We start from the raw sequence: 26,764 nt of genomic DNA on the forward strand, positions 1-26,764 counted from the left end.
TCATGTTTGATGATTTTATTGCTCTTTGATGCATGTAACAAATCTTAAAGATAGATATAACATTTACGCCGACATATGTGTACCGATTGGAGGTCCAAAGAGCACACCTTTGAAAATTGTTTGGTCCAGATTCGATTGTTTTCTGACTACCGCCATATGGCTTAAATGCTGCTGGGGGCAGCGTAAACCTAAACTGACTCACTCCACAGAGAGTATTCCTCCCATACTGACAAGTCAATCGGACAGTTCCCGTTCGTCCTCCACTTATTTTTTTTTCATATGGGATTGAGTGAGTGAGTATGATTTTACGCCGGTTTTTCCAATATTCCAGCAATATCACGGCGGATGACCAGAAATAGTCTTCACACATTGTACCCATATGAGAGAATGGAAACCCGGGCTTTTGGCGTGACGAGCAAAGCTTTAACTACTGGGCTATCCCACCGCCCCTAAGGGCAATAAATATCGCGCTCGTCCTATGCAATGTGTGATAGTGACGTTGCTTGTTAACAATTGCTATATCGTCTCTTTCAAAACTCTTTCACTATGATCCTCGGAGATTGGTGTTTCACTATACATGGTCCGGAGGCAATATTGTTTCCCTGTGTTCCTGTGATAGTGTTATTTCATTATGATCTTGTGACAATGCTGCCACACTACGGTCCTCTGACGATGTTATTTCACTATAATCCTCTGACAATGCTATTTCACTACTGACCTCATCTGGTATTACATTGCGATTCTGTTGAAATAATGCACCTTGGTCCTCTTGTATTGACATTGCACTGTGGTTCTCTTGCAATGCTGTAGCACGGTTGTCCTCTTGCACTGATAGAACACTTCGGTCTTCTGGCAATGGTAAACCGTTATTCAAGTCACCAACAGTCACTACATCCCAGTAGGCAGGTGGCTGATTTCCTGCGACATGGACGGCGACGGCCTCTCTGGACGGAGACACAACTACTGACCAGTAATCAGGAGGGTTACTTTCGGCGCCTGATGAAACCGATGGCGCTTGTCGTCTTGTGTTTTCGGAACGATCCGAGCATAATATACGGATAAGATACCTTGCCGCCACAGACAGCAAAACCACTGCCATCAGCACGGAAACTCCGATTCCTAATTTAACACCTGTTGACATCGAAGAAGCTGAAAAAATGTAGCATCTAAGCATTAAAAATATATAATGTTTGTATACATATTGATCAGAATCAAGCCAAGTAAAATGCATACATCAACATTGTTTGTAATGTCATTAAGAAACGTAAGATATTAAAAACAGATGGAGTACATGTTTACATTTTGGAGAAGGAAGCCTCCAAGCCTTCTTGATGACAGTCTGACAGTTTGAAAGAACAAGTAATCAAACACAGTTTGATGCCTGTCTTGTTTGATTATAAATGCGCACCGGCATACATACCCGCATCAACTTCTGGAGATACAGTGCTCATTTCATCAAGGGAAAAGTCTTTTGTGCCGTACCAAACATCGAATTTGAATTGAACGTTGTACTGGGTCCTAGAGAAGACAAAGGCTTGATTGCCAGAAGTTCTAAGCAGTGAAGAGTCCATGTCACACCATCTCCCGAGTATAGGTGCGTCACTGTCATAACCTGTAACGCAATGATATTGGTCATTGCCAGTCTGTCTATGACTGAGTGAGTTAACTGTGTTCAGTTTTATCAGTTTGACATAGGATAGAAGGTGCAATAGTCTAGTGATTCAAGTGTTAGCTCGTCCCGGCTTCGGATAATTGGATACAATTTCTGAAGCCCATTTCTGGTGTCTCCCGCCGTGATATTGATGGAATATTGCTAAATGCAGCATAAAACTAAAGTCACTCACTCCCACATGGGAGTAAGGCCCGAAGTGGTGTGTACAAGAAAATAAGCTATTACAGCCCTTGAGCACCTAGAATATAATTTTGCAATTACAGTGCACCCGGGTTATAACATGCCACCCTTGATATTATCCAATGGTTTGTTATTTTCCTGAGTGGATTCTCTGCCCTAATAATACCCTGACTATAGTGCCAAACTGGAGATAATGTCATTTACCAATGTTTTTTTTTTTCCCCAAATGAAATTGTATGTAGTATACAAGTCATACATTAATATGTTACTTGACATGACTCAGATTTCTTTACCCAACTCATTAACGCATTGTGTAGACATTTCACCCTCAGAATTGTGGCTTCGAAGCTAAAACATGTGAGCGTCATAGATATTGAAAAGAGGAGAAGAAAGGGCATTGACCAACAGAGTAACAGAGGACACCAGAAACATATTTCACACATTTTCTTTTAAGCTAAAGGTCCTCTAAATAAATGTCCTACCTGGTTTTAGCGCCACCTTGGCATTGCAACCAGGATATACTGCGCATTCTATTTGTGATTTTAAAGTAAATGCACCTTAATAATTAGAGCGAACCCGATCGGTTTTAGGGGGACAAGAATGAATGAGTGTGGTGGTTATGTCGCAGTATTCCACCCATATCACACGGGGGACACCATAGATGGGGGTCACATAATAGATATGTGGGGAAGTCGTGGGTCTGGTTATGACGCGAGAACGCTCAACCACTTGTCTATTCCATATCCCCATACAAAAATAACATAATGTTGCTCTAAAGGTATGTGTATAATATGTACGCAATTCACAGAAGTGACATATAATCATTGGAATGGAATGTACCATATCGTATAGGACATCCTATACGATGACTGGGAAGCGATGACATGTATCAACCAAGCCAGCGAGCCTGAGCACCCGATCCCGTTAGTCGCCTCTTCCGACAAGCATGGGCTACTGAGGGCCAATATTCTAACCCTGACCTTCACGGATCGGACAAATTACAAAGTTGATCAAATGCATAGCAAACAAGAAGTACTGGTCTACACTTACCGTCGTGCACATCGACATACATCACCATGCAGTTTCGGATGCTGCTCATCTTAGGGAACTGAACAATAACACAAACAGTTCTGTCAGGACTGAAGGCTGTTATTCTCCACCAACACGACACGTCGCTGAAACAATAACACGGGACCATTTCATGAGTATGTGAATGGTAAACTGCCAAACCATGTACAGATGTTCATGCTGCTCATCACTGGATTGTCTTGTCCACAGTCGATTACTTAGAAACGCCCAGCATACAGATCGAATTTTGCTGAGCGCAGTTTTACACAACAAAATCAGTAAACAATATATTGTAGAAACGCAGCGCTGGATTTCAACCACATGACGCCTGGGAATAAGAGTCTGGACCAGACAAGTCAGTGATTAACGCAATGAGTAACTGTCTACAACATGGGTGTTCAGCTAAAGTCGGCGACTCTGATCACACAATCCCGTTAGTCTCGCTTTTTGGACCATCGTTCCATTCCCAAGACCAGTTCTGCACACGGCGTAGTAGGTGTCATTACAGAGGCGAACAATTGTTCTTTTCCTTTTTGAATGTTTCAATCCTGGATGTGTATTTGGCCAGGAAATGGATTTCATTAACTAATGAAGATGTTTTTCTTATATGAAATAAAATTTATAAAGAGGTTTGTAAAGTTGTACTAAGTGCCTGCCGGGCAGTGGTATATTTACAGACGTAAGAAAGAAAGGCGTCCTTTCCCAAAGGCGCCAAAGAAAATAGATGTACAGTCATTTGATAAAAAGGGTCGCTTGAGTTGTAGGATCTTTATGTAAATACATATGTGAAGAAAATAGCAAATTGAAATTCTCGTTGAAATGAATGATGTGTGTACCCCACCTTCCTGCCCCACCTTTTCTCAAGAGTGTGCACCCCGCCTTCCTCAAAAAGCGATCTGGTGTCCGCCGCTGGGATATTGCTGGAATATTGCTAAAAGCTGCGTAAAACTAAACTACAGCTTCACTTAGGGTATATGCTTAAACAGCTGCTTGCCAGGACATTTACTGTTTTATACTTATACTACGTACTCGAAGAGGTACTAGACCCAGACGTAATGGCTGTTCCAGCATGTGCCTGTTTAACTCCAAAACACTTTTCAACTTAGAAACATTTTATTATCCATATCAATCTTCGAGTTAATGACCTAAGAGAACTATCGAAAATTTCACTTGACAGCATGTCCGTACAAACAGCATCTGGACCGAGACTTAATTGGGCACCAGATCATAGATGGACTTCCTATAAGGGGGTACTGGTGCGGTTCAAAGCCGACGCTACCTACAATCGGTAGGAGGAGAATACATGCGGTGAGGTTAGTTTTCGAACCGTGGTGAAGGCGGCGACCCGGGAGTCGTTCCTGCATTGTTCGGTCTGTACCAAACCTGTAATATGAAAGAAACAGTGAGTGAGTGAGTGAGTGAGTATGTAGGTGGAGGGGTGAGTTAGTGAGTAATGTTTGCACCCATGTGGGGAATCGAACGCTTCAACCACCATGATACCCCAGATTCCCTGAGAGAGCTTTCGGGTGAGGAGAGAATTAGGTAAGTGTGTTTGTGTGTGTGTGTGTGTGTGTGTGTGTGTGTGTGTGTGTGTGTGAAATAGAGAGAGAGAGAAAGAGACAGAGAGGAGAGAGAGTGAAAAAAAATCTGAATCCATATACACCACTTTGTTAACGGTGACTACCCGGAAGTACGGCATATATACACGAAATAAGCGATATGTGGGGGAAACTGAACTCATCAAAACAACACATTGTTCACTTTTCATTGTATATAGTATTCAGTGTACTTCATTTTGGTGTCAACAGCTACCCGGAAGTAGTGGACATACATATGCAATGAGAGTTATATGGGGACAACTGAAGCGTGTGGCCCGTAGGACACGTTGTAGATATTATCGTGCTTGAAACCAGTAACTTTTTTGTTATACAGCACGAAACGTGACACAAGCACCTACAAATAGCTGTTATATAGAGCATAGCAATTACGAAACCAGTTTAAGAAACCACGTAACATTCCAAGACGTAAGAATATTGAGTATAACTAGCTGATACACATGATTCTTTAAACGTTGATCAACACGGAAGTTCGACATGAATATCATAAAACAATGGCGCGATTACCAGAAACATCAATTGAATTAATAATGCAGTGTAATGTTTGACATAGAAACCTACCTGACACAACAAGAAGTAGGTACACCTCTCCAATCATACGTTTCTCTGGAGACATGCTAACTACATATGCCCTATGTTAATCCTGTCGTCGCACACTGATCCTCATAGCCAATCGTGCATCGTAAGCGTCCTACAATCTGACGACACGCTGGTTAGTGTGGACATCAAGTTTGCTGTGTCACTGAACGCTCCAGTGGTTTCCCACCGGGTATTGTGAAATGTTGACACAGTGTTGACTGTCGCCGTACAGAAGAAATTTAAATATCTAGTTGATCCACCCGACATGTTTTGTTAAGAAATAGGTTTTTGTGAAAATTAACAACTGCACCTTGATGGTGTGGTTTGCGGCGATTATTTGTCTTTTACTGTTTGCTGATGTTTATGTTGTTTTGTCATTGTGTTGTGCTATCATCGTTCGGAATTAATGTCGGTCCTTAGGCCCGAAGTCGACTAAAACCACACGGACCCACACGTTTGGATTTTTTAGGTCCTTATCGCCGACTACTTTATCATCCCCAATAGGTAAGAGTATTGTTTTCATATTGAAATAAAGAGCCTACACATTCTGATCAGGACTCACAATTTTTCATGGTTCTGGGTAATTAAAGCCTACATGTTTTCAAGGTTAAGGGCAAACAATTGTGTGATGTGAACTTTTGGGTCCGCGATATGCTGAAATCATTTCATTCAACGTATACATCTGACTAACTCCATATTAATTTGAAAACAAACGCACATCTATTAACACCGCTCTTCTTTTAGTAGTAGTAGTAGTAGTAGTAGTAGTAGTAGTAGTAGTAGTAGTAGTAGTAGTAGTAGTGGTGGTGGTGGTGGTGGTGGTGGTGGTGGTGGTAGTAGTAGTGTGTTTGCCAGGAACTGGGAGATGTTTATTTGTGATATATATAATAAATTTATAAATAAATGAATAAATATGTAAATTATCGAGTTTCTGCTGCCCACCCAACCCCCACGGCCATACCTAAACTACCTATCAGAAAACCCAGCATAGTTTACCCATTGCAGACATACTATAGTAAACCGCATAAGAAATGTCGCACTGATAGCGGTTTTACTTTTTCATCAAATACACAATGATGTTGGTAATAAATGACATTGTCAATTTGGATTGAAAACCATGTTAACAAAACGATACAATCATAATAAAAACACAATTTTGCAAGCACAAAATTTTGCATTTGGTTTTGAAACACGACGTTTCTTCTGTGTTTCAGTATACATTCAGTTACAGCATTATGTTAACTAAACGGTACATTATTACCAAAGGAGGTGGATGGGTGTAAGCCTAGTTTTCATTGTCAGCTCAGTTAGGGTTATACAATCGAGACATACTTTTAGACTATTGGGCGATGGTATAACGTAGCGGTTAAGGTGGTCGCGGGTATATTGGATTCCCTCATGGGGTCAATGTTGAAGCCCATATCTGGCGTCCCCCGTCGTGACTTTGCTGGAATATTGCTAAAAGCGCCGTATAATTTCCCACTCATTTAAGACTGAACAAAACTATCATCATCTCCATGGGCGTGAATATCAAGTGTGTGGATTAAGTTTCACTTCTCTTTTAGCTGTATTTTAACAATATGAAAAACGTCAGTGATCAGTTCATTGTTCCATATGTAATTCATTAAACAGTTTCCGTGGTGTTCCTCCATCGACCATTAGTATACCCCAGCAAAAAAAATACTTAAAATATTATTAAACATGATGTTGTCAAAATGCCACCACTGTTGAACTTATCCCTTTGAACAAAACAGTCAATTATTTATATTACCTGTCGTGTAAAGATGTAATAATGGTTGTACATTAGGTATCCATTTAGCACATTTTAATTAGTTAGTATATTCTGCATTTTTTCAGATGGCTTTTTAAGGTGTAATCCATTCACAATGAAGTGTGTTATTCCAATCAGCCGTTCTGTAATTCCATATTATAGTTTTACCTTTGCCACTGGGCGGTGAGCGACTGGCGCAAAAAAAGAGCAGATCACTTATTAATTATTAAACAGTTGTATTGCAAATAAACATTAAAACATATACGTCATACAGCTTAGACAGCATATCTACATGACAAAAAAGTACTTATACGATCAGGCCATCAGTATATATAGTGTTTGTAAAAGTCTCCTTTTCCCTAAATATAAGTGTCACAACGACAAGTCTGTTGCATGAAAGAGAGCATTGAAAGATATTGGTTTTGTTTCTTCTAGTCTTCTAGTCACTCTTTAGTGATCCCCTTAAATAATGGTTCAATGAGATAATGCTCGTCATTGGAGACGACAAATGGGAATCAGGTGGTCACAATGTCTGACCTGGCACATGCTCATCGTATCTACATTATATATCATTGTAAACAATTGGTTACCCTGACCGAGGATAGAGGGTAAAGTATTTCACTGGCCGGAGTAACATTACTTGAGTATTGCCGATTTAGTGTCCAAATACCCTTCACCTACAAGCATGCATGTCATACTCGTAGTTCTTGGTAAAATTCGGTTCCAGTTAATCTTTACTGGCAGTAAGCCATCTTCTGTACAGGAGTCGATCATTGCTTGTCAGTATCAACCAATGGAACGACTGACGACAGCTGCATTTGAATTTTACAAACGGTGCTGTCATCATGTTCTCTTAGCAGGGTCGTACATCGTATTATTCATCATCACGTCCTCGTAGGTGGGTGGCGGGACCGACGGATCGACGGTGGGGATGGTGTTCGGCATCATTGGTGCTGATGGTGCGACCACGGTGCTTGGTATCTGTCTGTGGGGTTCTTCCAGGGAGAGGCCTTCCTCTTCGTGTACAGAATCTAGGTCTCTCATTTTTATCCTGTCACATGCTATTCTACACACGAGGAATGAGACGCCCACAAATGCGATGACTCCTACAAATGTACCTGCTATGACACCGATTGAGACACCGCCTTCTTCTGATACTGCAACGTAAAATACATGGCGTTATGACGTGCAGTGTGCTGTATTGTACACAAAGGCAAAACGTGGGCATTATTCAGACGAGCAGACCGGGGAAGATCCGAACTAGAACTGATCTTCTGTAACCCATGCTTGTCACAGGAAGCGACTAACGGGATCAAGTGGTCAGGCTCGCTGGCTTGGCTGACACAGGTCATCGGTTCCCAACTGCCCAGCCCGAATATTCTGAAGTACCACGCTAAACCCCATTTCACTTCAACTCACATCATGGCGGATAATAGATAATGGAAATGAGTTTAATCTGCAGCAATCGGAGTTCAATGACGAGGGATCAAATATGACTTCCACATCAAACTTAACCAGACGTATCAACATATGCCGTAAGCCAACATTCAGTGGCCCCTCGTAAATAGCCCACCCATTTCCTTCTGTCATCTGCACCGTTTGGACATTTGTATGGCTGAGGATTCAACCAGGATTCTGGTTCAAATCCCACTTTGGGTTTGACTGGTCATCATCGTTTTGCTAAGATTTACTTCAACGGCGAACGTCGTCGCTTGACTCCGACTGTCCTCAACATCAACGAATTATTATAATGGGATTTTACCAAACCCACAATAACGGGATCGGGTGGTCAGACTCACTGATACATTGTATCCCAATTGCGCAAACAAGATGCTAAAGTTGCTCTTCACTGTACTTTCTGGTCCAGACTCAACTATTTACAGATAACAAACAAATACCAAACCCATGCTCGCCTTTCTTACCATCACTTGAAGGAGTTGTAGCTTCCACATAAGTCCCGTATTCAATTGAGAAGCTAAACAATATGCCAATAGGTGTGTTGCAGACTAAGATTATGAACATGTAACGGCCAGTAGCGTGCTTCTCCGGCGTCTCCTGTCCACACCAGCGACCAAGCGAGGGAGAGCTGTCACTGTAACCTGCACATAAGAACCATGATGTTTGTCATTGATATACGTAGCAAGTAAATAATGGAATAAAACTGGATGTCAACTGAGTGTTTTTAAATTAAAAACTTACACCATCAGAATCTGAAGGACAAAATAATCATGTTTTGTTTGCTATATTTTGCTGACATGACGCTTTGAGATACAATTGACACATTGTCAAAGTAGGAGAAAGAAAGAATTATAAATAGATAGATTGATACTCATCATTGTAAAAATAATCATGCGTTGTATTTTGGGGATTTTTCAAGGAGATATTCGGAACGATTTTTTTCAGTGGCGAATACATTAAAACGAATCTTATACGGTTACAAATCGTTGTTTCTGAAAAGAAAAGTTACATGCAACTTTGCAGATTCTGATACTTTTCGGTATGCACTTGCAGAAGCATATCATCAAAAGTGCCAATTCAACCCATGAAGTTGAAAAAACGCCCGAAAAAGCCCGTGTAATCGGAGTTCAAAGGATTCACTGGTAAGCAGACTCTGTCATATAGAAAACTCAATATATGGCGTATTGACACCTGTATGTCTGCCTGCCTGCCTGTCTGTCTGCTAGTGACAACATGCAATGCACAACTTTAATCAGTGACCACATTCAATTTGAAAGTAACACCTATCGGGCTCATAAGTCATAGACAAATAGTCGGCTAAGCGTATCGGCAAATGAACAAGTGGCCAATGTTCGTAATCAGCAATGCATTTTACATATCATGAATTAGTGATAACTGTGTTTCAATTATGTTTGTTTTTTTCGTGCTTTTTTTGTTTTGTTTTTTGTTTGTTTTTTTGTTTGTGTGTGTGTGTATGTTTGTTTGTTTTTGCATGTGAAATGAAAAAGCATAATGACGCAGAACTAACCGTCGCTTGCTTCCATGTAGTTACTGGAACATTCGCGAGTGAGAAATGAGGAGAGGACCTTAATGTACACCCTCCTCTGTGATGATGATGCTGTTATCCTCCATTCCATTTGGAAACGACTGCAACACGCAAGGCATCACCATCAGTACTTCGATCATGTGACAAAAGAAAATATCATGATTATTATTTAACAGATAACAGATCTCGGAACGGTCAGGCTGGTTCGGTCCCGTCAGTTCAGACAGTGAATGGGGCTTCTCTCTGGAATCATTGCCAGGTAGAACCACCACTTTTGGAATAATATGAAGACTCCCCACATTGCAGTCATTTGCACTATCCCGAGGGTCTGAAGGAAGAGGTTCTGAAGGAATGGTCTGAAGGAAGAGGTTCTGAAGGAATGGTCTGAATGAAGAGGTTTTGAAGGAATGGTCTCAAGGAAGAGGTTTTGAAGGAATGGTCTCAAGGAAGAGGTTCTGAAGGAATGGTCTCAAGGAATAGGTTCTGAAGGAAAGGTCTCAAGGAAGAGGTTCTGAAGGAATGGCAGGTAACCAAGGTTCTTTCCCAGTGTTAGTCAACAGATTGAGAGGTGTCAAACCTAAAACTCCAAAGTCAGCAGGTGTCTGGGTGTATCTAGAAATGTTTATTTCTGTTTAAGCAACATTTTTTCTTGCCCCACGTTCATATAATTTCCGCTCGGATCCTTACCTTTACCTTTAGGGATTCAAGAACATCAATCTGCACACTACTGGGAACCGATGATATGTGCCAACCACGTTAGTAAGCCTGACCACCCGATCCCGACAAACATGGGCTACTGAAGATCAATTTTAACCCAGATCTTCACGGATATGAATGCATTTAAATGTAGCTGGTAGGTTTATGGTTTCGAGAAATATAGAACTTTTTTACAGCATGAATGTATCGCTACTACCAAAAGCACTTATTATAGCAAAAATTTAGAATTTCTGCTTTTGAATAGGATAAACTGAGGTTTCAAATCATTTTGGTCGAACTTTATTGTCAACTGTCTTACGTCAAAATCTACATTTTCTATTCTCTAATGACTGAGAAAGTTAAAAACGATATCTTTCGATAAATTCAGTCAGAGGTGGTTATTTTGATTTGAAACCTCGCATACGCACAACAATCATGCCTTAACATACAGAAAAGAATATCTAATCACCTCTTCCTATGATAAGCATTCAGTTTACGCACAATACAATAGTCAGGACCTAACAGCTGTACGTGTCTTAGTGACAACTGTGTATGTACTGTCTCACAAGGATAAGTTGGACCAGAGCACGGAACGTGTTCAAGAGTAGTAGGTGCTGCACGGCAGCAAGCATACCAATTTGGTTTATGAAAGGTAGAGCTGATGCAGGCTAGTGAACGTGCAGTGCATGGTGGTGAAATAAATTATTGATTCTACGCGCAGCTGCACATGCCTTGCTCATTGGACTATCACGTGTCAGAGAAGCAAGTCGGTAATACACTACACTTCATTGTGGACAATCTGGGGCCCCATTAGCTCAGAATGTCATAAGTCAGTGGGCGGCATTCATGCATGAATTGCTGTGTATGTAATATGATGCATTTAAGATGATGTATCAAAAGAATATTTAAGATGTATTTAATGTGATTTATCTTACTTCACACATGAATGTCGCTTTCTGATTGGCTAAGCGCTATTCTATTACTTTCAATGTACCCCGCTTACAGGAGACGTATTATTTTCAAGGTACACCGCTGGGAATTCCGAACTCTACTGGTGCTTCATGGTAGTACTTCTTTGCCTCGAATAACAATTCCGTCATTGAATCACGCATTAAGCACGGAAATTACCGATGTTTTGCGATTGAAAATCGATGGAAGGGTGATCACTCTAAATCTGTTTACCTTGTGTCGTCTGCAAAATGGCGATTCGCCTCGCATTCAACAGAAGTGCTTCAAACAGTTCAAAATTAAAATTCAGATGTTCGGTAAGATAAATACGTCGTTCACTGGTACCTCGGGGTCCATGGGCTCATGTACCCTCGAGGTGTGTTCATGTTCCATAAACATAAACACACCTCGTGGGTACATGAGCCCATGGCCCCCCTCGCGACCTGTGAACGACTTATATTATGTAGTAGTATTTGAGACGATGTATATGATATGTATTTAAGATGATTTATGTAAAAGAATTTAAAATGTATTCAATAAGATGTATCTAAAAGTATTTAATATTATGTATATACTATGTATTTAAGATGATTTATGTAAGTGTATTTGAGATGATGTATGATGTATATAATATGTGTGTTTAGTTTTAAAAAGATGGATATAATGCGATGTAAATTATTAATATGTGTAATGTAAAAATAAATATGTCAGTATTCTGCCACAGTCATTCCTTAAATTTAAAGGTTTCAAAGTTTACAGGATCATAAAACACAGTGACTAAATATCACTGGGAACAAAACAAAGCGTGCACCGTTTCTTGCAGGGGACTATCTCGCTCCAGTGAACTGGGACAGGTGCTGCGAGATAATCCCCTACAAGAAATGGTGCGCGTTTTAGTTCGTTCCCTGTGATATTTAGTCAAAGGGATTATGTCGCTCCAGTGAACTGGGTAATTAAGTGAGAATAATCCCATCCTAATGCAGGTCAATTGTCAACTTATCCTTGTTTGCCAGAAGTGATGCTTACTTTGGGTAGTATCCCGGCAGGGGTGGTGGCATAAAGACCTGACTCTCGCTCTGTGCATCTAGCTCGACTAAAGGAAACGTGTCGTCGAAAAACACACCTGTGCATGAAGTTAATGTCAGTGAATAGGAGTATCCACAGCCACATGTACGGAATATTATACAGATATATACAGATATAACTATAATTTTACATCCTACAACTAAAACAAATTTATACTCATTATGTAATTAAAACTATAGAAGCGACTCCGCTTTTAGCAGAGATTTCTTATGGATGTGGAAAAGGGTTTTGTTATGTTCTAACCACGTCACACCGAACGCAAGAGTGAGTGAGTTTTTAGTGTTATGCCGTTTTTAGCAATAATTATTCCAGCAATATCACATCAAGGACACCATAAATGGGCTTCACTCATTGTGTCCATGTTGGGAATCAAATCCGATACTTCGCCATGACGAGCGAACGCACAACCCACTAGGCTACTCTGCTCCTAAATGTACACGTTACATGGGTCTAAATTTGAGACATGACAAATACTCCGTGCGTGAGGGCGTTGTGAGTGTTGGAAACAAAAATAAGACACCATTATGGGAGTGGCGATATAGATCGCGAGTGAGTGTTCTCGGTTGCAATATTCCAGCAATATCACGGCGGAAGTGACAACAAATATTGGCATTATCATTGATCCCATTCGGGGATCAGAACCCGTTCGGTGATCGAACGCTTAAACCAATAGGTCATCCACCTCCACTCTCAGTTAATCGTAATGCAAGCTGAAAGGCATGTGTCCAAATATATACACCTGGAAATTAATCAAGCAACACCCCAATTTTTTCTATTGGAGCAACTTTGAAGTGTTCTGACAATCAAAATATGCCGGGTTGATATAGTTTGACACTTTTTTATTCAACAGACGATCTCTGACAAACAACTTAAAGGGAAAAAGTATCAAGACTTTGCTTTATTGCAACGAAATCCAAATTCTTAAAACTGTCTTAAATTCATGAAAAAATGGACACAATTTACTATTCATCCACAGACGTTGTTGTCAGGTGTATTAACACAAATGTCACATGGAAAGAAAGAACAGTCATCTGAGAGTCTGCACACCGACTTTCATCAATATCTAGTGTGTCCTCCCTGCGCACGCACCACCGATTCCAGACGCCTCCTCATTCCTTGGATGAGTCTCCGGATCTGATTCTGGGGGATCCTGTTCCACTCCTCATGCAGGGCAGCCGTCAATTCGTTGAGATTATGGACTGGTGGGTCTCTCTGCCTCACACGACGGCCAATAAAGTCCCACAAATGTTCAATGGGGTTGAGGTCAGGGCTCATGGCAGGCCATGGAATTCTGTCAATTGCATTTTGCCGCAAAAAATCATTTACAGCATGCGCCCTGTGAGGTCTAGCATTGTCGTCCATAAATATGGGTCTCGTTGCCAGAGGATGGTTCTCAAAATGAGGTACCACAGCCCTGTCAAGAACCTCCTGTTGGTAACGAACACCGTTAAGGTTGCCACGGATGGTAATGATATCCAACTTGCAGTTCATGGAAATGCACCCCCATACCATAACGGAACCTCCCCCAAAGGCCACAGTCTCCTGGATGTTCCGTGGAGCCATTGCTGTGTTCCTCTGCCTCCAGACCCGAGTACGACCGTCCACCATGTGCAGCAAGAACCGGCTCTCATCTGAGAAATGGACCTTCCTCCAAGAGGCAATGTTCCAGTGCAAACGGTCATTACACCAGGCCAGTCGGGCTGCCTTATGGGCTGGAGACAGTCTGGGTCGCTTGATTGGCCTCCTTGCCCGGTATCCTGCAGCTTTCAGACGATTCCGAACAGTCCTGTTCGAGATGGGTCTCCCTGGAAGCCACTCCTGTCTCAACCGAGAGCTCGAGTCGAAGGACCTGCGCCGTACAAGTCTCAGTAAAGCTCTGTCCTCCCGGACTGTGGTCTTCCTGGGTCTTCCTGGTCTAGGCAGGTCTTTAACTTCATTAGTGGCCCGGTATTTTTTCAAAAGTTTTGAAATTATGGAATGATGTCGTCCGATTTGAGTCCCGATTTGTCTTAGAGACATACCAGCATTCCTCATGCCGATTATTTGCCAACGAGTGGCCTCTGATAATTTCCTACGTGCCATGACATTGAAATGAATGAAAAACCGAATGCAATCGACAACCTGCGCTTGTAAACACCCCAGGGAAAAAGTGCATTTTTCGAAAGTTGAGGTTAAAGCAATGCACGTGCGCTGTGCAAGCTTCACGCGCGTCATATCAACCCATGAAAAGCTCATGCTGTATGTCAATACATCAAAATTGAATAATCAATCATCAAAATTACTTCGTTAAACTTTGTTAAGTTTTTATGTGTCTTTGAATTTGGTGTTGCTTAATTAATTTCCATATGTATAGAATATGGTTCGTGTTCATTAAAAATGTATAAGTTTCATGTCAAGTAGAATGAAGTCAACAGTGTGATCTCCTACCCGATCTGTACTGGACTTTGAATCCACCTCCTACAGCTCCATCGGTACGAGGTCTGAGAGAAATGGTGAGAGACCTTCTTCTGCTGATAATTCTGGAGTTACTGTGTGTGGAAAACAACCCCAACTTGTCATTGGGCCAGACGCTTGTGCCTGTGAAACAAAACAAACATTAATCCACAACACCATGAGAAAGTGTTACATCTTTGAACACCGACCTGTGAGGATAGGTCTTCAGCAACGAATGCTTGTCGTAAGAGGCGGCTAATGGGGTCGAACGGACAGTAACGAAATCAAACCAAACCAAAATCTTTAAAACTGTTGTTTTTTTTCTGTTTAAAGCCGCAGCTGCATACCAGCTGCATATAACGACTGTCTCTACCAAAAACAAACCACTCCAAGTATGATAATAACATATGACTGTTATTTTGATAGTAAACTGTATTTATAGGATATTAAACGAGCTTCCCCTTTCATATCAAGTTTAGGATCGGCAAAAGCAACAGCAAAGATGAATGTGAATAACAGGGGACTTTATGTCTCAAATAGCTGAGCTCATTGTTCTTCATGGGAGGACGAGTTACTGTAAATAATTCGGCGACGCTTTGCGCAGGATGCCAGTGACGCCTTCTCATGTCGGCTTGGATTTCCCACTTGTCGACATTTGATGTTTATGTTGAAGACTCCACCGACAATTGGGTCTGAAAACAAAGCCTACAACCTCGAACAAAGACGATTTCAAGCCTATTGTGTTCACATTCTGGGAAGTGCTTTTGACATCTACATATGAAACCACGGAGGCATGGCAGTGACAATATGTTTGTGCGGGAGGACGCGAATGGATGCGGCTGACAGCGACAGTGATCGAGATACAAGAGCGCCGCTCGTCTTTTGATGTTGTGTGTTACTGTGCAGTCCTGACAACTACACACAGAAGGTATTCAATCTCTTGATTATATTCACAACTCTTCTAACCAATTGTCCGTCAATTTTCACGAAATCAATAACTTTTACGGGCGACGCCAAATTTATTTACACCCATGGGAAACTTGAGTTATTATGGAATTGAAAATAATGCTAGTAACCACTCTAAATGAAATAAATTTTATCTATTTCCATAGAAGTGTTTTCGTTTTACACGCTCTCACGTGTGAAAACTTTTGAATGAAAATCATGAATGGAATGAGTGATGAAAGTAGTACCAGTAATCTCAAAGTTCACGAATTAGCCAATCAAATCACTCGAGGGTGTTATGACACACCTAAAGTTACGAAGTACCACGTGGGTAATAATACACATTACAACACTGCTGCGGACACCGATCTACCAAGCGCCTCACAAGAAGAGATCAACAGCTGTGTTTGTTTCCTTCGTTGATGCTATGTCTATTTGTTCTGGGAACTGCGCAAATTACAAGCAATATGACAGCGGTTTCAATATGTTAGCATCTGGTCCGGACAAACAAGTGATTGATACTACGAGGTCACAATCGGTTTACGTTGGTAAGCAATCAGTTGAATCCACCGAACCTGACCAGGCAGAAGTGATTCATTCGGTCGCCTCTCATGATAAGGATGGGTCACTCTGAATCAAAGGGGTGTATTGTGAATTATTTATATAATCCGAGCTATCCAAACCTGGAACTATTTACAGTTACTTCCCACTAATCTACAGTTTCAGGACTGAAAGACAATGGGAAGTCCTTGTGCTGATTGAGGGTGCGACCATGTGGCTGAGTCTTTGTTCATGTTAACAAATTGGTTGGTTGGTTGGTTTACCACACATCAATACGAATCCAATCAATATGAAGACATTCGTTAAAAACAATCGTGTCTGGGCCAGACAAGCCAGTGATCAACATCATGAGCATCGATGTACGCAATTTGAAAACGATGACACATGTCAACCAAGGCAGCGAGCCTGACCACCGATCCCGTTCGTCACCTGTTGCGACAAGCATAAGCTGCTGAAGGCCAAGTCTACCCGGATCTTCACGGGTCTGTCATTACAGGTCTGCTGGAGCGACGTCAAAGACGGCTGACAGTGCACAACAGTGATGAGTGATATTAAGATTACTGTGAAAGGCATCATACATGTGGTAAGACTGTGAAAAGGGTTCATTTATGAATATATTACATTCATAAACATAGAACTAAAAAGTATCACAGAGAGTGGATTTAGTTTTACGCCACGTTTAGCATTACTCCAATTACTTTTTTTTAAAATCATTCATGTGAACAAATGCGTTGTTCACGTTTACTTTTACCTTTGACTTTACATAGATGAAACGTTCCCTTGTCAATGTGTGTAAAGGACGGAAGCCTTTAAGGGCCATTTGGCTTTTTCGGGTTTTTTCCCTTGAAGTAGCAACGTATTATCGTGAAATTTTAACTTAACATTTGAACACATCATTATGAAGTACCAAGATAATGATCTTGAAATTTCAAATTAATGGACTCACCATCTGTGACTTCAATAAGATCTCCTTGGATGCAACGTAGACAAACGCGCTTTTCCAAATCTGAGCCTAAGATCACAACTTGGACGGTTTCCCCTGGAAATGCTGTAATAGTCCACCTACATCTAATTTTCCTGTGGGGAAATATTACAAACGTAAAGTGAATTATAAAATTAATTCATACCGTTAAACCTTTAAATAATTCAAACAGCTATCGTTTGTGTGTGCGCGCGTTTGTGTGTATATGTTTATACACCTACATACTTACATATGCACACATACACAACCAATTGCTGTTTTGTTTATATAACTATGAGGAGAAAAAACATTCATTTTGGTTAATTGCAAAAAAAACATAAAACATTTTAAAATGGTAAAGCCATTCTGTTTTCACTGTAAGATTATCTTTGAGTTTGTTTTGTAATGATCTGTTTGTAAAAACTAGATTGATTGTTCATGCTTCTATGCCGAAGCATCTTTCTACTGATTTCTTACGTGAAATGGATGTTTGCAACAAAACGTGTAATGATTTCATCGTTTACAATAAGCTCTTCTGTTTGCAACAGTACTTTCTGTTCTAAATCTCCTACATATTTCTCATTTCGCTTGTCTACAATCTAGAATTAGCTAGTGTTTTTTTACTTGCAGATTGTGAACTGTGTCGTTTTCATGCAGCTAGCAGTGTCTCATACAATATCGACAATGTGAATGATTGCCTTTTCAACAGCAATGTCAATTTCTTTTAGGAGCAGTTTTTTCAGCAATTTTATATCTCAGGTTATCAAGAAACATACTCGAATAAGAATCATTCCATACAATTTTCTCTGATGCTGTTGGATCCATGCATAAATCATTGTTATACCTACTACCCATATTTGGAAATTAACACATAAATTCTAGTGGGAAGTGATCAGAATCAGATCGATCACCGATACTGACCATATTGATGAACTGAAAAAAATCGGGTGAACTTAAAAAATAATCATTTACACTGGAGCCATGCCGGCTTCAACCGGTAAATTCCCCATACGTATCACCATAGACTCGTCCAGTTACGATGTTAAGTTTAAAAGCACACTATCAGCTTAAATTCAGCAGCATTTTGCCAAATCTATTAACGCCTGTACCCTGTGATGTACCGTCTTCAACGGGGTCATCCTCCTCTCACTGGGGAAAGGGGTAGTACGCCCATGGGTATTGCCGTGATTGCAGTATCAGGGTTATATCTGTCACCTGTTCTCGCATTCATATCTCCAGTGATTAAATTGCATTATTTGAAAACGTTTTATTATTTTCTGGTATACATTCCTGTACTATTGATTGCATTATTACACTTGGCGGTTGCATGGTTGTAGCATAGTGACCCCGATGGAGGGATATAGGTACACAACAAATTCACATTTTTGTCGATACTAAATAAGTCTTTAAATAAAGAGAGACCCATTATCTTGCCTCATCTGATTGCCATAGATGATCGGACCATCAGGCTTTAAAGGCCTTAAAGCAGTATTCTAATTGTACCAATCTTGTACCAAGTATTTGCGACAGATCAAACCTACCCATCATAGGCATCTGGATAACCGGGATAAGTAAAATTCTTAGGAGAGCGTGTAGCAGTGAGCGTAGTGTTGTTACAATCAGTGCCCGCTGCAAACAAAAAAAAAGAATAATAATCCGTACAATGAAAGAATAGTTTCACAAATATACAACTGAACACCGAAAAACTTGAACAGGTTCACCAAACGAAGAAAACATGTCACACTATCATCCTACACTTAAGTCATGTAAAAGCTGTCTGAATGACACATATGTAGGTCTGAAACACCATTGGGAAGTAAGCGATATGAGTACATGAAACAATTCATTTAACAGTAAAGGTGTTCACATGTTGCCGACAGCTTCAGCTATCACCATGACGACATATTAGATGAAGCAAGAGACCCTAAATTTGTGATGGTAATGTGACATCGTCCGAAAAGCCCAAGGCTCTAGAATTATAGCCCACCTAGCTCTTCATACATCAGGTGTCATCAAGTTTTGATTACCCCCATCTTAAAGTACTCAAGGTTTCCAGTTCTTTTATCTACATTTGACGCAGAAAGTATTTTTAATTATTAAAGCATCATCGTTGTAAGTAAAAACCGTCTAGTATATCATATAGAGATATATGTCGTCTTGGGGTAAAATTCATAACGGCCGTGTTGGGAGGGGGTATATCATTATTATCTTGTGACCTGATTTCATGTCATTAATAAAGAACACGTAGGTGAGTATTTGGGTTCTGTACACGCGTTTTCATTTCCATATAATGTCTCGACGTCATCCTTACTAATTTAGTAAGCATTACTATGTAGCGACCAGAACTGGGATAAACAATCCGCAATTCGTAATCCCTAACTACAGCAGGACTGCTCCCAGTTAACCTTAAAACGTAAGTCGGTCTATGCATGGAATATGATTTTGGTTATGTTTTTGTGGGGAAACACCGAACAGTACCACTGACACAATCCCATATTCCTGTAGCTCACATTTAATTCTTCAAAATAAAGCATCTGAAGAGGTTTTTTTATTATTTTTGTACACGTCAGTAATTCAATCGTTTACATCGTGTGACAATTCTCACTCAATCAAAACCTTCACGGTGTCCGTTGTTTCGTTTTCATTAATTGCGGATCTGCATCACTTAATAATATCATATAATCGTCCATTTTAACTGAAATATGTCAAATACTAATTTGAGTTTCTGAAAAAAAATCTCATTCTTGTGGTTGTAATTAGCTCTGTAACTGAACAAGTTTTCGTGTTTAGGTGTTCTTTATCCAGTTTGCTGCATTTATATCTGATGGTCTTTCCATTTTAAATTGGTTGCATAGCTCAGCCATTTGAAAGTCGGTAATTGCATTTCGAATATAAACGTAAACAACACGGATGAAAGGCGGGAAAGGGTTGTCGGATATATAGAACTAAGTCTCACAGATGAAATGCGGAGAGGGTATATCGGATGTATAGAACTAAGCCACACAGATGAAAGACGGGAGGGGTATATTGGATATACAGAATTAAGCCACACAGATGAAAGGCGGGAGGGGTATATTGGATATATAGGGGTAAGTCACACAGAATGAAAGAAGGGAGGGTATATTGGATATACAGAACTAAGCCAAACAGATGAAAGACAGGAGGGGTATATCAGATATGTAGAGCAAAGTCTCACAGAATGAAAGAAGCTTCTAGGGAGGGGTATATTGGATATATAGAGGTAAGTCACACAGAATGAAAGAAGGGAGGGTATATTGGATATATAGAGGTAAGTCTCACAGAATGAAAGAAGCTTCTAGGGAAGGGTGTACTGGATATATAGAGGTAAGTCACACAGAGTGAAAGAAGGAAGGGTATATCGGATATATAGAGGTAAGTCACACAGAATGAGAGAAGGGAAGGTATATTGGATATATAGGGGTAAGTCACACAGAATGAAAGAAGGGAGGGTATATTGGATATACAGAACTAAGCCAAACAGATGAAAGACAGGAGGGGTATATCAGATATGTAGAGCAAAGTCTCACAGAATGAAAGAAGCTTCTAGGGAGGGGTATATTGGATATATAGAGGTAAGTCACACAGAATGAAAGAAGGGAGGGTATATTGGATATATAGAGGTAAGTCTCACAGAATGAAAGAAGCTTCTAGGGAAGGGTGTACTGGATATATAGAGGTAAGTCACACAGAGTGAGAGAAGGAAGGGTATATCGGATATATAGAGGTAAGTCACACAGAATGAGAGAAGGGAAGGTATATCGGATATATAGAGGTAAGTCACACAGAATGAAAGAAGGGAGGGTATATCGGATATATAGAGGTAAGTCACACAGAATGAAAGAAGGGATGGTATATCGGATATATAGAGGTAAGTCACACAGAATGAGAGAAGGGAGGGTATATCGGATATATAGAGGTAAGTCACACAGAATGAAAGAAGGGAGGGTATATCGGATATATAGAGGTAAGTCACACAGAATGAGAGAAGGGAAGGTATATCGGATATATAGAGGTAAGTCACACAGAATGAGAGAAGGGAGGGTATATCGGATATATAGAGGTAAGTCACACAGAATGAAAGAAGGGAGGGTATATCGGATATATAGAGGTAAGTCACACAGAATGAGAGAAGGGAGGGTATATCGGATATATAGAGGTAAGTCACACAGAATGAGAGAAGGGAGGGTATATCGGATATATAGAGGTAAGTCACACAGAATGAAAGAAGGGATGGTATATCGGATATATAGAGGTAAGTCACACAGAATGAGAGAAGGGAGGGTATATCGGATATATAGAGGTAAGTCACACAGAATGAGAGAAGGGAAGGTATATCGGATATATAGAGGTAAGTCACACAGAATGAGAGAAGGGGGGTATATCGGATATATAGAGGTAAGTCACACAGAATGAAAGAAGGGAGGGTATATCGGATATATAGAGGTAAGTCACACAGAATGAGAGAAGGGAAGGTATATCGGATATATAGAGGTAAGTCACACAGAATGAGAGAAGGGAAGGTATATCGGATATATAGAGGTAAGTCACACAGAATGAGAGAAGGGAGGGTATATCGGATATATAGAGGTAAGTCACACAGAATGAAAGAAGGGATGGTATATCGGATATATACCAAGTAATCACAGTAACGCGCAACAAAATGAATTATTCTTTTTCGTTTCAGTTTCACGTTTCTACTTTTCCTGCGCTGCTGCTATATTCAATTGCTATTTCGGATATCGCTTATGGAGCGCTGGTAGTATCATTTTCGGTTAACAGTAGTTTCAAAGGAGGACACGAGTTGTGAAGTTGAATTTGCTCAACGTTTTGTCGATTACGTACACAGTTAAAAGCAACACGTATAATTTTCCATGGTAGTTATCCCAGACGCCCTTGCACATCTCAGTTGTAATGTCAAAAGCCGCGTTGTCTATTTATAGCACACACACACAGCCGCGAAACAAAGTGGCTCACGAGATAAAATGTGATAAGCCTGCTGCAGGACAAGGTAATGCAATAATTGTGATGACATCCTAGCCTGTTTCTTTGTATAGCGTGAAAGAATGTTTAGTGGCATGATCACATAAAAGTAAAGCTTGATATAAAACGTTTATATGTTAACATATCATATCATCATACACCATGTCCTTCACATTACCTGTTTCCGAGTGGCAGAACGTGACCCATACGAAAAGAAGTGCGATGTATGTGTCTCGGACAGTTGTGGTCATACCTAGCCGTTACTTGTACTGAAGGACCTGGTGTTTCAGCACTGTAATGCTGTCATAATGTTGCTCAACGTCCGCGCGTGTCGTAAGGGAAGGGAGTGGTGAATCAGAACTATGGAAGCCTATTCAGGTCATCATGGCTGGAGTTGCGAAATCGCATTTATGTACTGCCGCGATAAAACTCGCCGACATCCATTAGCTGCTGATAAATACTTCTCATCACTCCAGAATATCACCTGGGTTTCAAATATATTTTCACAGTCAAAAACATCAAATATATATTTTAGAGCACGTTTCCAATTCATAATAGTGCACGGTTTAAAGTGAGTGAAGTGATCGAGTATCACGACGCACATTGCAGTAATCCAGCTATATCTTCATAATAGAGTCTGAATCCAATGACCAATAGCATGAGCACCGATCATTGTTCTCGTACAACATACATGAGTTACTGGAGACATTCTAATCCGGATCTTCGCGTGTCTCGGTTTAAAGTAAAACCGATAAAACAAAAACAATTCCCACTCAATCAAAACCTTCATGGTGTCCGTTGTTTCATTTTCGTTAATTGTGAATCTACGTCACTTAATAATATCATATAATCGCCCATTTTAACTGAAATATGTCAAATACTAATTTGAGTTTCTGAAATAATCTTAGTTTAAAGTAAAACCGATAAAACAAAAACAGATTTTTTGTGTGTGCAATCTTTCCCGTGAAGACGCAGGTACGAACTGATAGAGAATCACACCCTCGTGTCTACTGATATCAACTATATTTACACGAGCTGATAAAGTGACAAATATACGAGGATGATAATCTATTTATCATCCAAAATCATTCTTCGTTTGTTTTCAATGCATTGAGACGTCATCAAGTCCATGACATCATGACATTGTCAGGGCATTGTGCAAAATCTACTGTCAAAACGACATATCGTCTGGTCTCATACAAGCGATATCATCTGTGGTACACAGTTTCGGATGATAAATCATACTACACGACACATTTTATGGATAGCAACTTCTTGAGTTTATTTTCACACGACGTTTCGGGGCTTATCCCAACAGTTCTGTTCAGTAAGGCTCAACCTGACGAGGGGGCTAGCATAAGCCCTGAAACGTCGTGAAAATATACTCAAGAAGTTGAATCCATAACATTTGACATGTATTACTACGCTAACTTCTAAATGCCTTTGAAGAATCACAGATAAATCATATTATCCAGACTATTCAAACCTGGAACTATTTACAGTTTATTTCCCACAGTGAATATCCGGGTTCGAATTGGTCCTCAATAACCCGTGCTTGTAAGAGGCGTCTAACGGGATCTGGTGTTCAGGCTCGCTGGATTGGTTGACACGTCATCATAAGCTCATGCTGTTGATCATTGTCTTGTTTGGTCGAGACTCGAATATTTACAAACCAACGCCATAGAGCTGAATTACTTCTGAATGCAGATAATACTGAATCTGTTTACCAGATAAAACATCATTTGCGTCCCGGGCATCCTCTAGATAAGACCCCGGGTACCGTGTATTCAATAGTGGCTTGCAGCCTCTTTAAAGGGTACGCTGTTTCTAAATTACAATGAATATTTTGTGCCGGGTTTCACAGGCAAACTTAGGACACGAAGGGCCGCATCGACGGTCATAGTATCATGATCATTGTTGTTCAAAAGCAGCACCACACAAAGACCATAAAGTCATTTAAAAAGTTTATTGTTAATTGATACATAGAGCAATCAATTCACGTACGGTAAAGTAATCTTCCATCGGGTAATTTCCATGCATTAGTAACAGTATATCAGTACATTATGCACTATTCAACGAACTGGTTTCATTATGTACGGATTTCCACGAAGCGGGTACAGAGACGCAGTACACGAGTTTCGCAATAGATAGTACAAAAGTAATATAAACTGTATTTGTACAACTAAAGTTTTTCACGACACGCTACATGAATAACTGGGCCTACGTACTGTATTACTACCGTCTTCTCATCACGCTCGAGCGGTAGAGCCTGCAAGGGCTGCACTGGGTTTACCCTGACCAAACAGGTTGATAAGGATGGTTTTCCCGCATCAGTTTGCGCGGTTTATGTGATTTTACGACGTGTTCAGTACATAGTCCAACATTTTGGTCGCGAACTCGGGCACTCGAGACCAAGTTTTACCATGTCCTTGCACGAATGAGGGGGTCAAGTCTTCGCCTATTCCCGATACAGCTAATTTTCAGTTCGTGTCACATTCGTTATTATGTGAGTAGGTCGTTTAATTAAACCTTATGAATTTCATTATCACAACATAAAGATGTGTACTTGAAGCGTTTCCATTGTGTTTCCAAGTGCTTGTGACTGTTTAGAGTGATTATATTTCTGGGTTTACTTGTTTTATTCTGTAGCGACACAACAGGAGAATAATGCATTATTGCCCAAATAGCAATAAATAATAATAGTAGGTTGAATGACCCTGTGAGTAGACTCTGGGTTTTCAAGCTCCACACTGAATAGAGCGAATGGGTTGGTGAAACTGGAATATGTTTTAATGCTAATTACTAATTACTAATTATACTAACTAATATGTTTTATTAATATGCTTCAAATTGTCGATTTGGCGCAATTGCATATGCGTTCAGGGACCCTTGAGGCATGTGGGTTTGTGGGGGTGGCCTTGTGGTTAAAGCGTTCGCTTGTCACGCCGAAGCCTCGGGTTCGATTACCAACATTGGTACAATGCACGAAGACTAATTCTGGTGTCCTCCGCCTAGATATTGCTGGAATATTTCTGAAGGCGACGCACACACTTGCTCACTAACTCACCCACCAACCGGAAGTATGTGACATCGTACAGAAACTATCGCTGATGCCATAACATTCCGAACATTCCTACCTGGAAAGAGAATGTCAACGAAAGTTACTCGTCGATGTGTTTTTTCACAATGCCTATAAACAATAACTGTTTTCAGGTATGGATGTTCAGAGGTCGATAAAAGCTGTGCATCCTGAAATCGTTACGAGAATACTCAACATCTGAGAGCTCTGTTTAACACCACATACGTTAATGTTCCAAATAAAATGCCTGAAGACATCAGAGATCACAATAAGCATATAATATATGCCAAAGGGATGGTGAGATACAAGTTGTTAAAGCCTTAGCTCGTCACGCTGAAGGTCTAAGCTCAATTTATGTTTGAAGCAAGTCGGATGTCACCAGGTGTGATGTTCTTGGAATATGGCTAAACTGATTAAAACTACGCTCACTCACTGACAATATGGTTCTCAGAGACCTCAGGAATGGGTTTCGCGCCATTTACTTACAGGGAAATCAAACCCAGGTCCCCGTGTAACGGCACTTGAACCACTACGCTACGTCAAAGTTTGTAATGTGTAAATAATAACCCATGTTTAATATACAAAAGGACTATAAACACAATGTGTTCGAGCTGAAATATAAACACCATGCTTCTGGTCCATTGTGTACTATAGTTTTACGTCGATTTTAGCAATATTCCAGCGATATCACGGAGGGACAACTGGGCCCCGTTTCACAAACTCTCTTAATCGTAAGATCTCGTAACTTTTCTCGTAACATTTGCATCTCCTGTGTTACACTATACCAGGTACAAATATTACGAGAAAAGTTACGAGATCTTAGGCTTATATATACGAAAATTTCGTGAAATGGGCCTCAGAAATGAGCTTCACAGCTTGTCTCCAGGTAGGTAATCGAAACTGGGTCTTCCACATTACGGGGGAACGCTTAAATCAATAGGCTACCCCGAGGTTTGAAAGGAAACACCACAACGAAGAGCCCCGCCACTTATTATATCAGTAAACGAAACTGTTGACGTCATGCTGGGACTCGAACAGTCGTCTTCAGGCGAGCACTTTAACCTCTACATTATATCACCGCAAATGATGTTCAATAAATCAGCCATAGCGCTCAGCCTGTCGTAAGTCTATACTGCATTTTTAACATTGCCGATGTCGTACAGT

General features: G+C 40.5%; 2 protein-coding genes across 3 annotated transcripts; both read right to left on the minus strand.

The window, feature by feature from the left end:
- On the minus strand, positions 1-5,309 carry LOC137276785 (uncharacterized). Of its 2 annotated transcripts, none has more exons than XM_067808427.1 (5): positions 5,098-5,309; positions 4,204-4,303; positions 2,903-3,027; positions 1,421-1,612; positions 1-1,149 (listed from the first exon to the last, which is right to left on the minus strand). In XM_067808427.1, exons 1-5 carry the CDS (start codon positions 5,150-5,152, stop codon positions 572-574), a joined length of 1,050 nt encoding a protein of 349 aa, XP_067664528.1. In that variant the 5' UTR covers positions 5,153-5,309; the 3' UTR covers positions 1-571. The 2 variants fall into 2 exon arrangements, with proteins under 2 accessions (XP_067664528.1, XP_067664531.1); XM_067808430.1 differs by having other exon boundaries at positions 4,200-4,303; positions 5,098-5,242.
- Positions 5,310-7,105: 1,796 nt separating this feature from the next.
- LOC137276786 (bone morphogenetic protein 1 homolog) lies at positions 7,106-22,902 on the minus strand. Its single transcript, XM_067808431.1, has 8 exons — positions 22,700-22,902; positions 19,062-19,149; positions 17,506-17,636; positions 15,048-15,197; positions 12,561-12,657; positions 9,873-9,991; positions 8,809-8,985; positions 7,106-8,043 (listed from the first exon to the last, which is right to left on the minus strand). Exons 1-8 carry the CDS (start codon positions 22,770-22,772, stop codon positions 7,730-7,732), a joined length of 1,149 nt encoding a protein of 382 aa, XP_067664532.1. The 5' UTR covers positions 22,773-22,902; the 3' UTR covers positions 7,106-7,729.
- Positions 22,903-26,764: the final 3,862 nt, after the last annotated feature.

The sequence above is a fragment of the Haliotis asinina genome, chromosome 3 (assembly GCF_037392515.1).
Source record: "Haliotis asinina isolate JCU_RB_2024 chromosome 3, JCU_Hal_asi_v2, whole genome shotgun sequence".
Classification (NCBI taxonomy): domain Eukaryota; kingdom Metazoa; phylum Mollusca; class Gastropoda; order Lepetellida; family Haliotidae; genus Haliotis; species Haliotis asinina.

Coding starts and splice junctions, on each gene's coding strand:
- LOC137276785 (XM_067808427.1), bottom strand. CDS start 5,152: ATGTCTCCAGAGAAACGTATGATTGGAGAGGTGTACCTACTTCTTGTT. Junction 3,028..4,203: donor GTATTCTCCTCCTACCGATT/GTAGGTAGCGTC, acceptor TTATTGTTTCAG/CGACGTGTCGTGTTGGTGGA. Junction 1,613..2,902: donor GTATGTCGATGTGCACGACG/GTAAGTGTAGAC, acceptor ATTGCGTTACAG/GTTATGACAGTGACGCACCT.
- LOC137276786 (XM_067808431.1), bottom strand. CDS start 22,772: ATGACCACAACTGTCCGAGACACATACATCGCACTTCTTTTCGTATGG. Junction 12,658..15,047: donor CAAAGTCCAGTACAGATCGG/GTAGGAGATCAC, acceptor CTTCATGCACAG/GTGTGTTTTTCGACGACACG. Junction 8,986..9,872: donor CTACATGGAAGCAAGCGACG/GTTAGTTCTGCG, acceptor TCTTATGTGCAG/GTTACAGTGACAGCTCTCCC.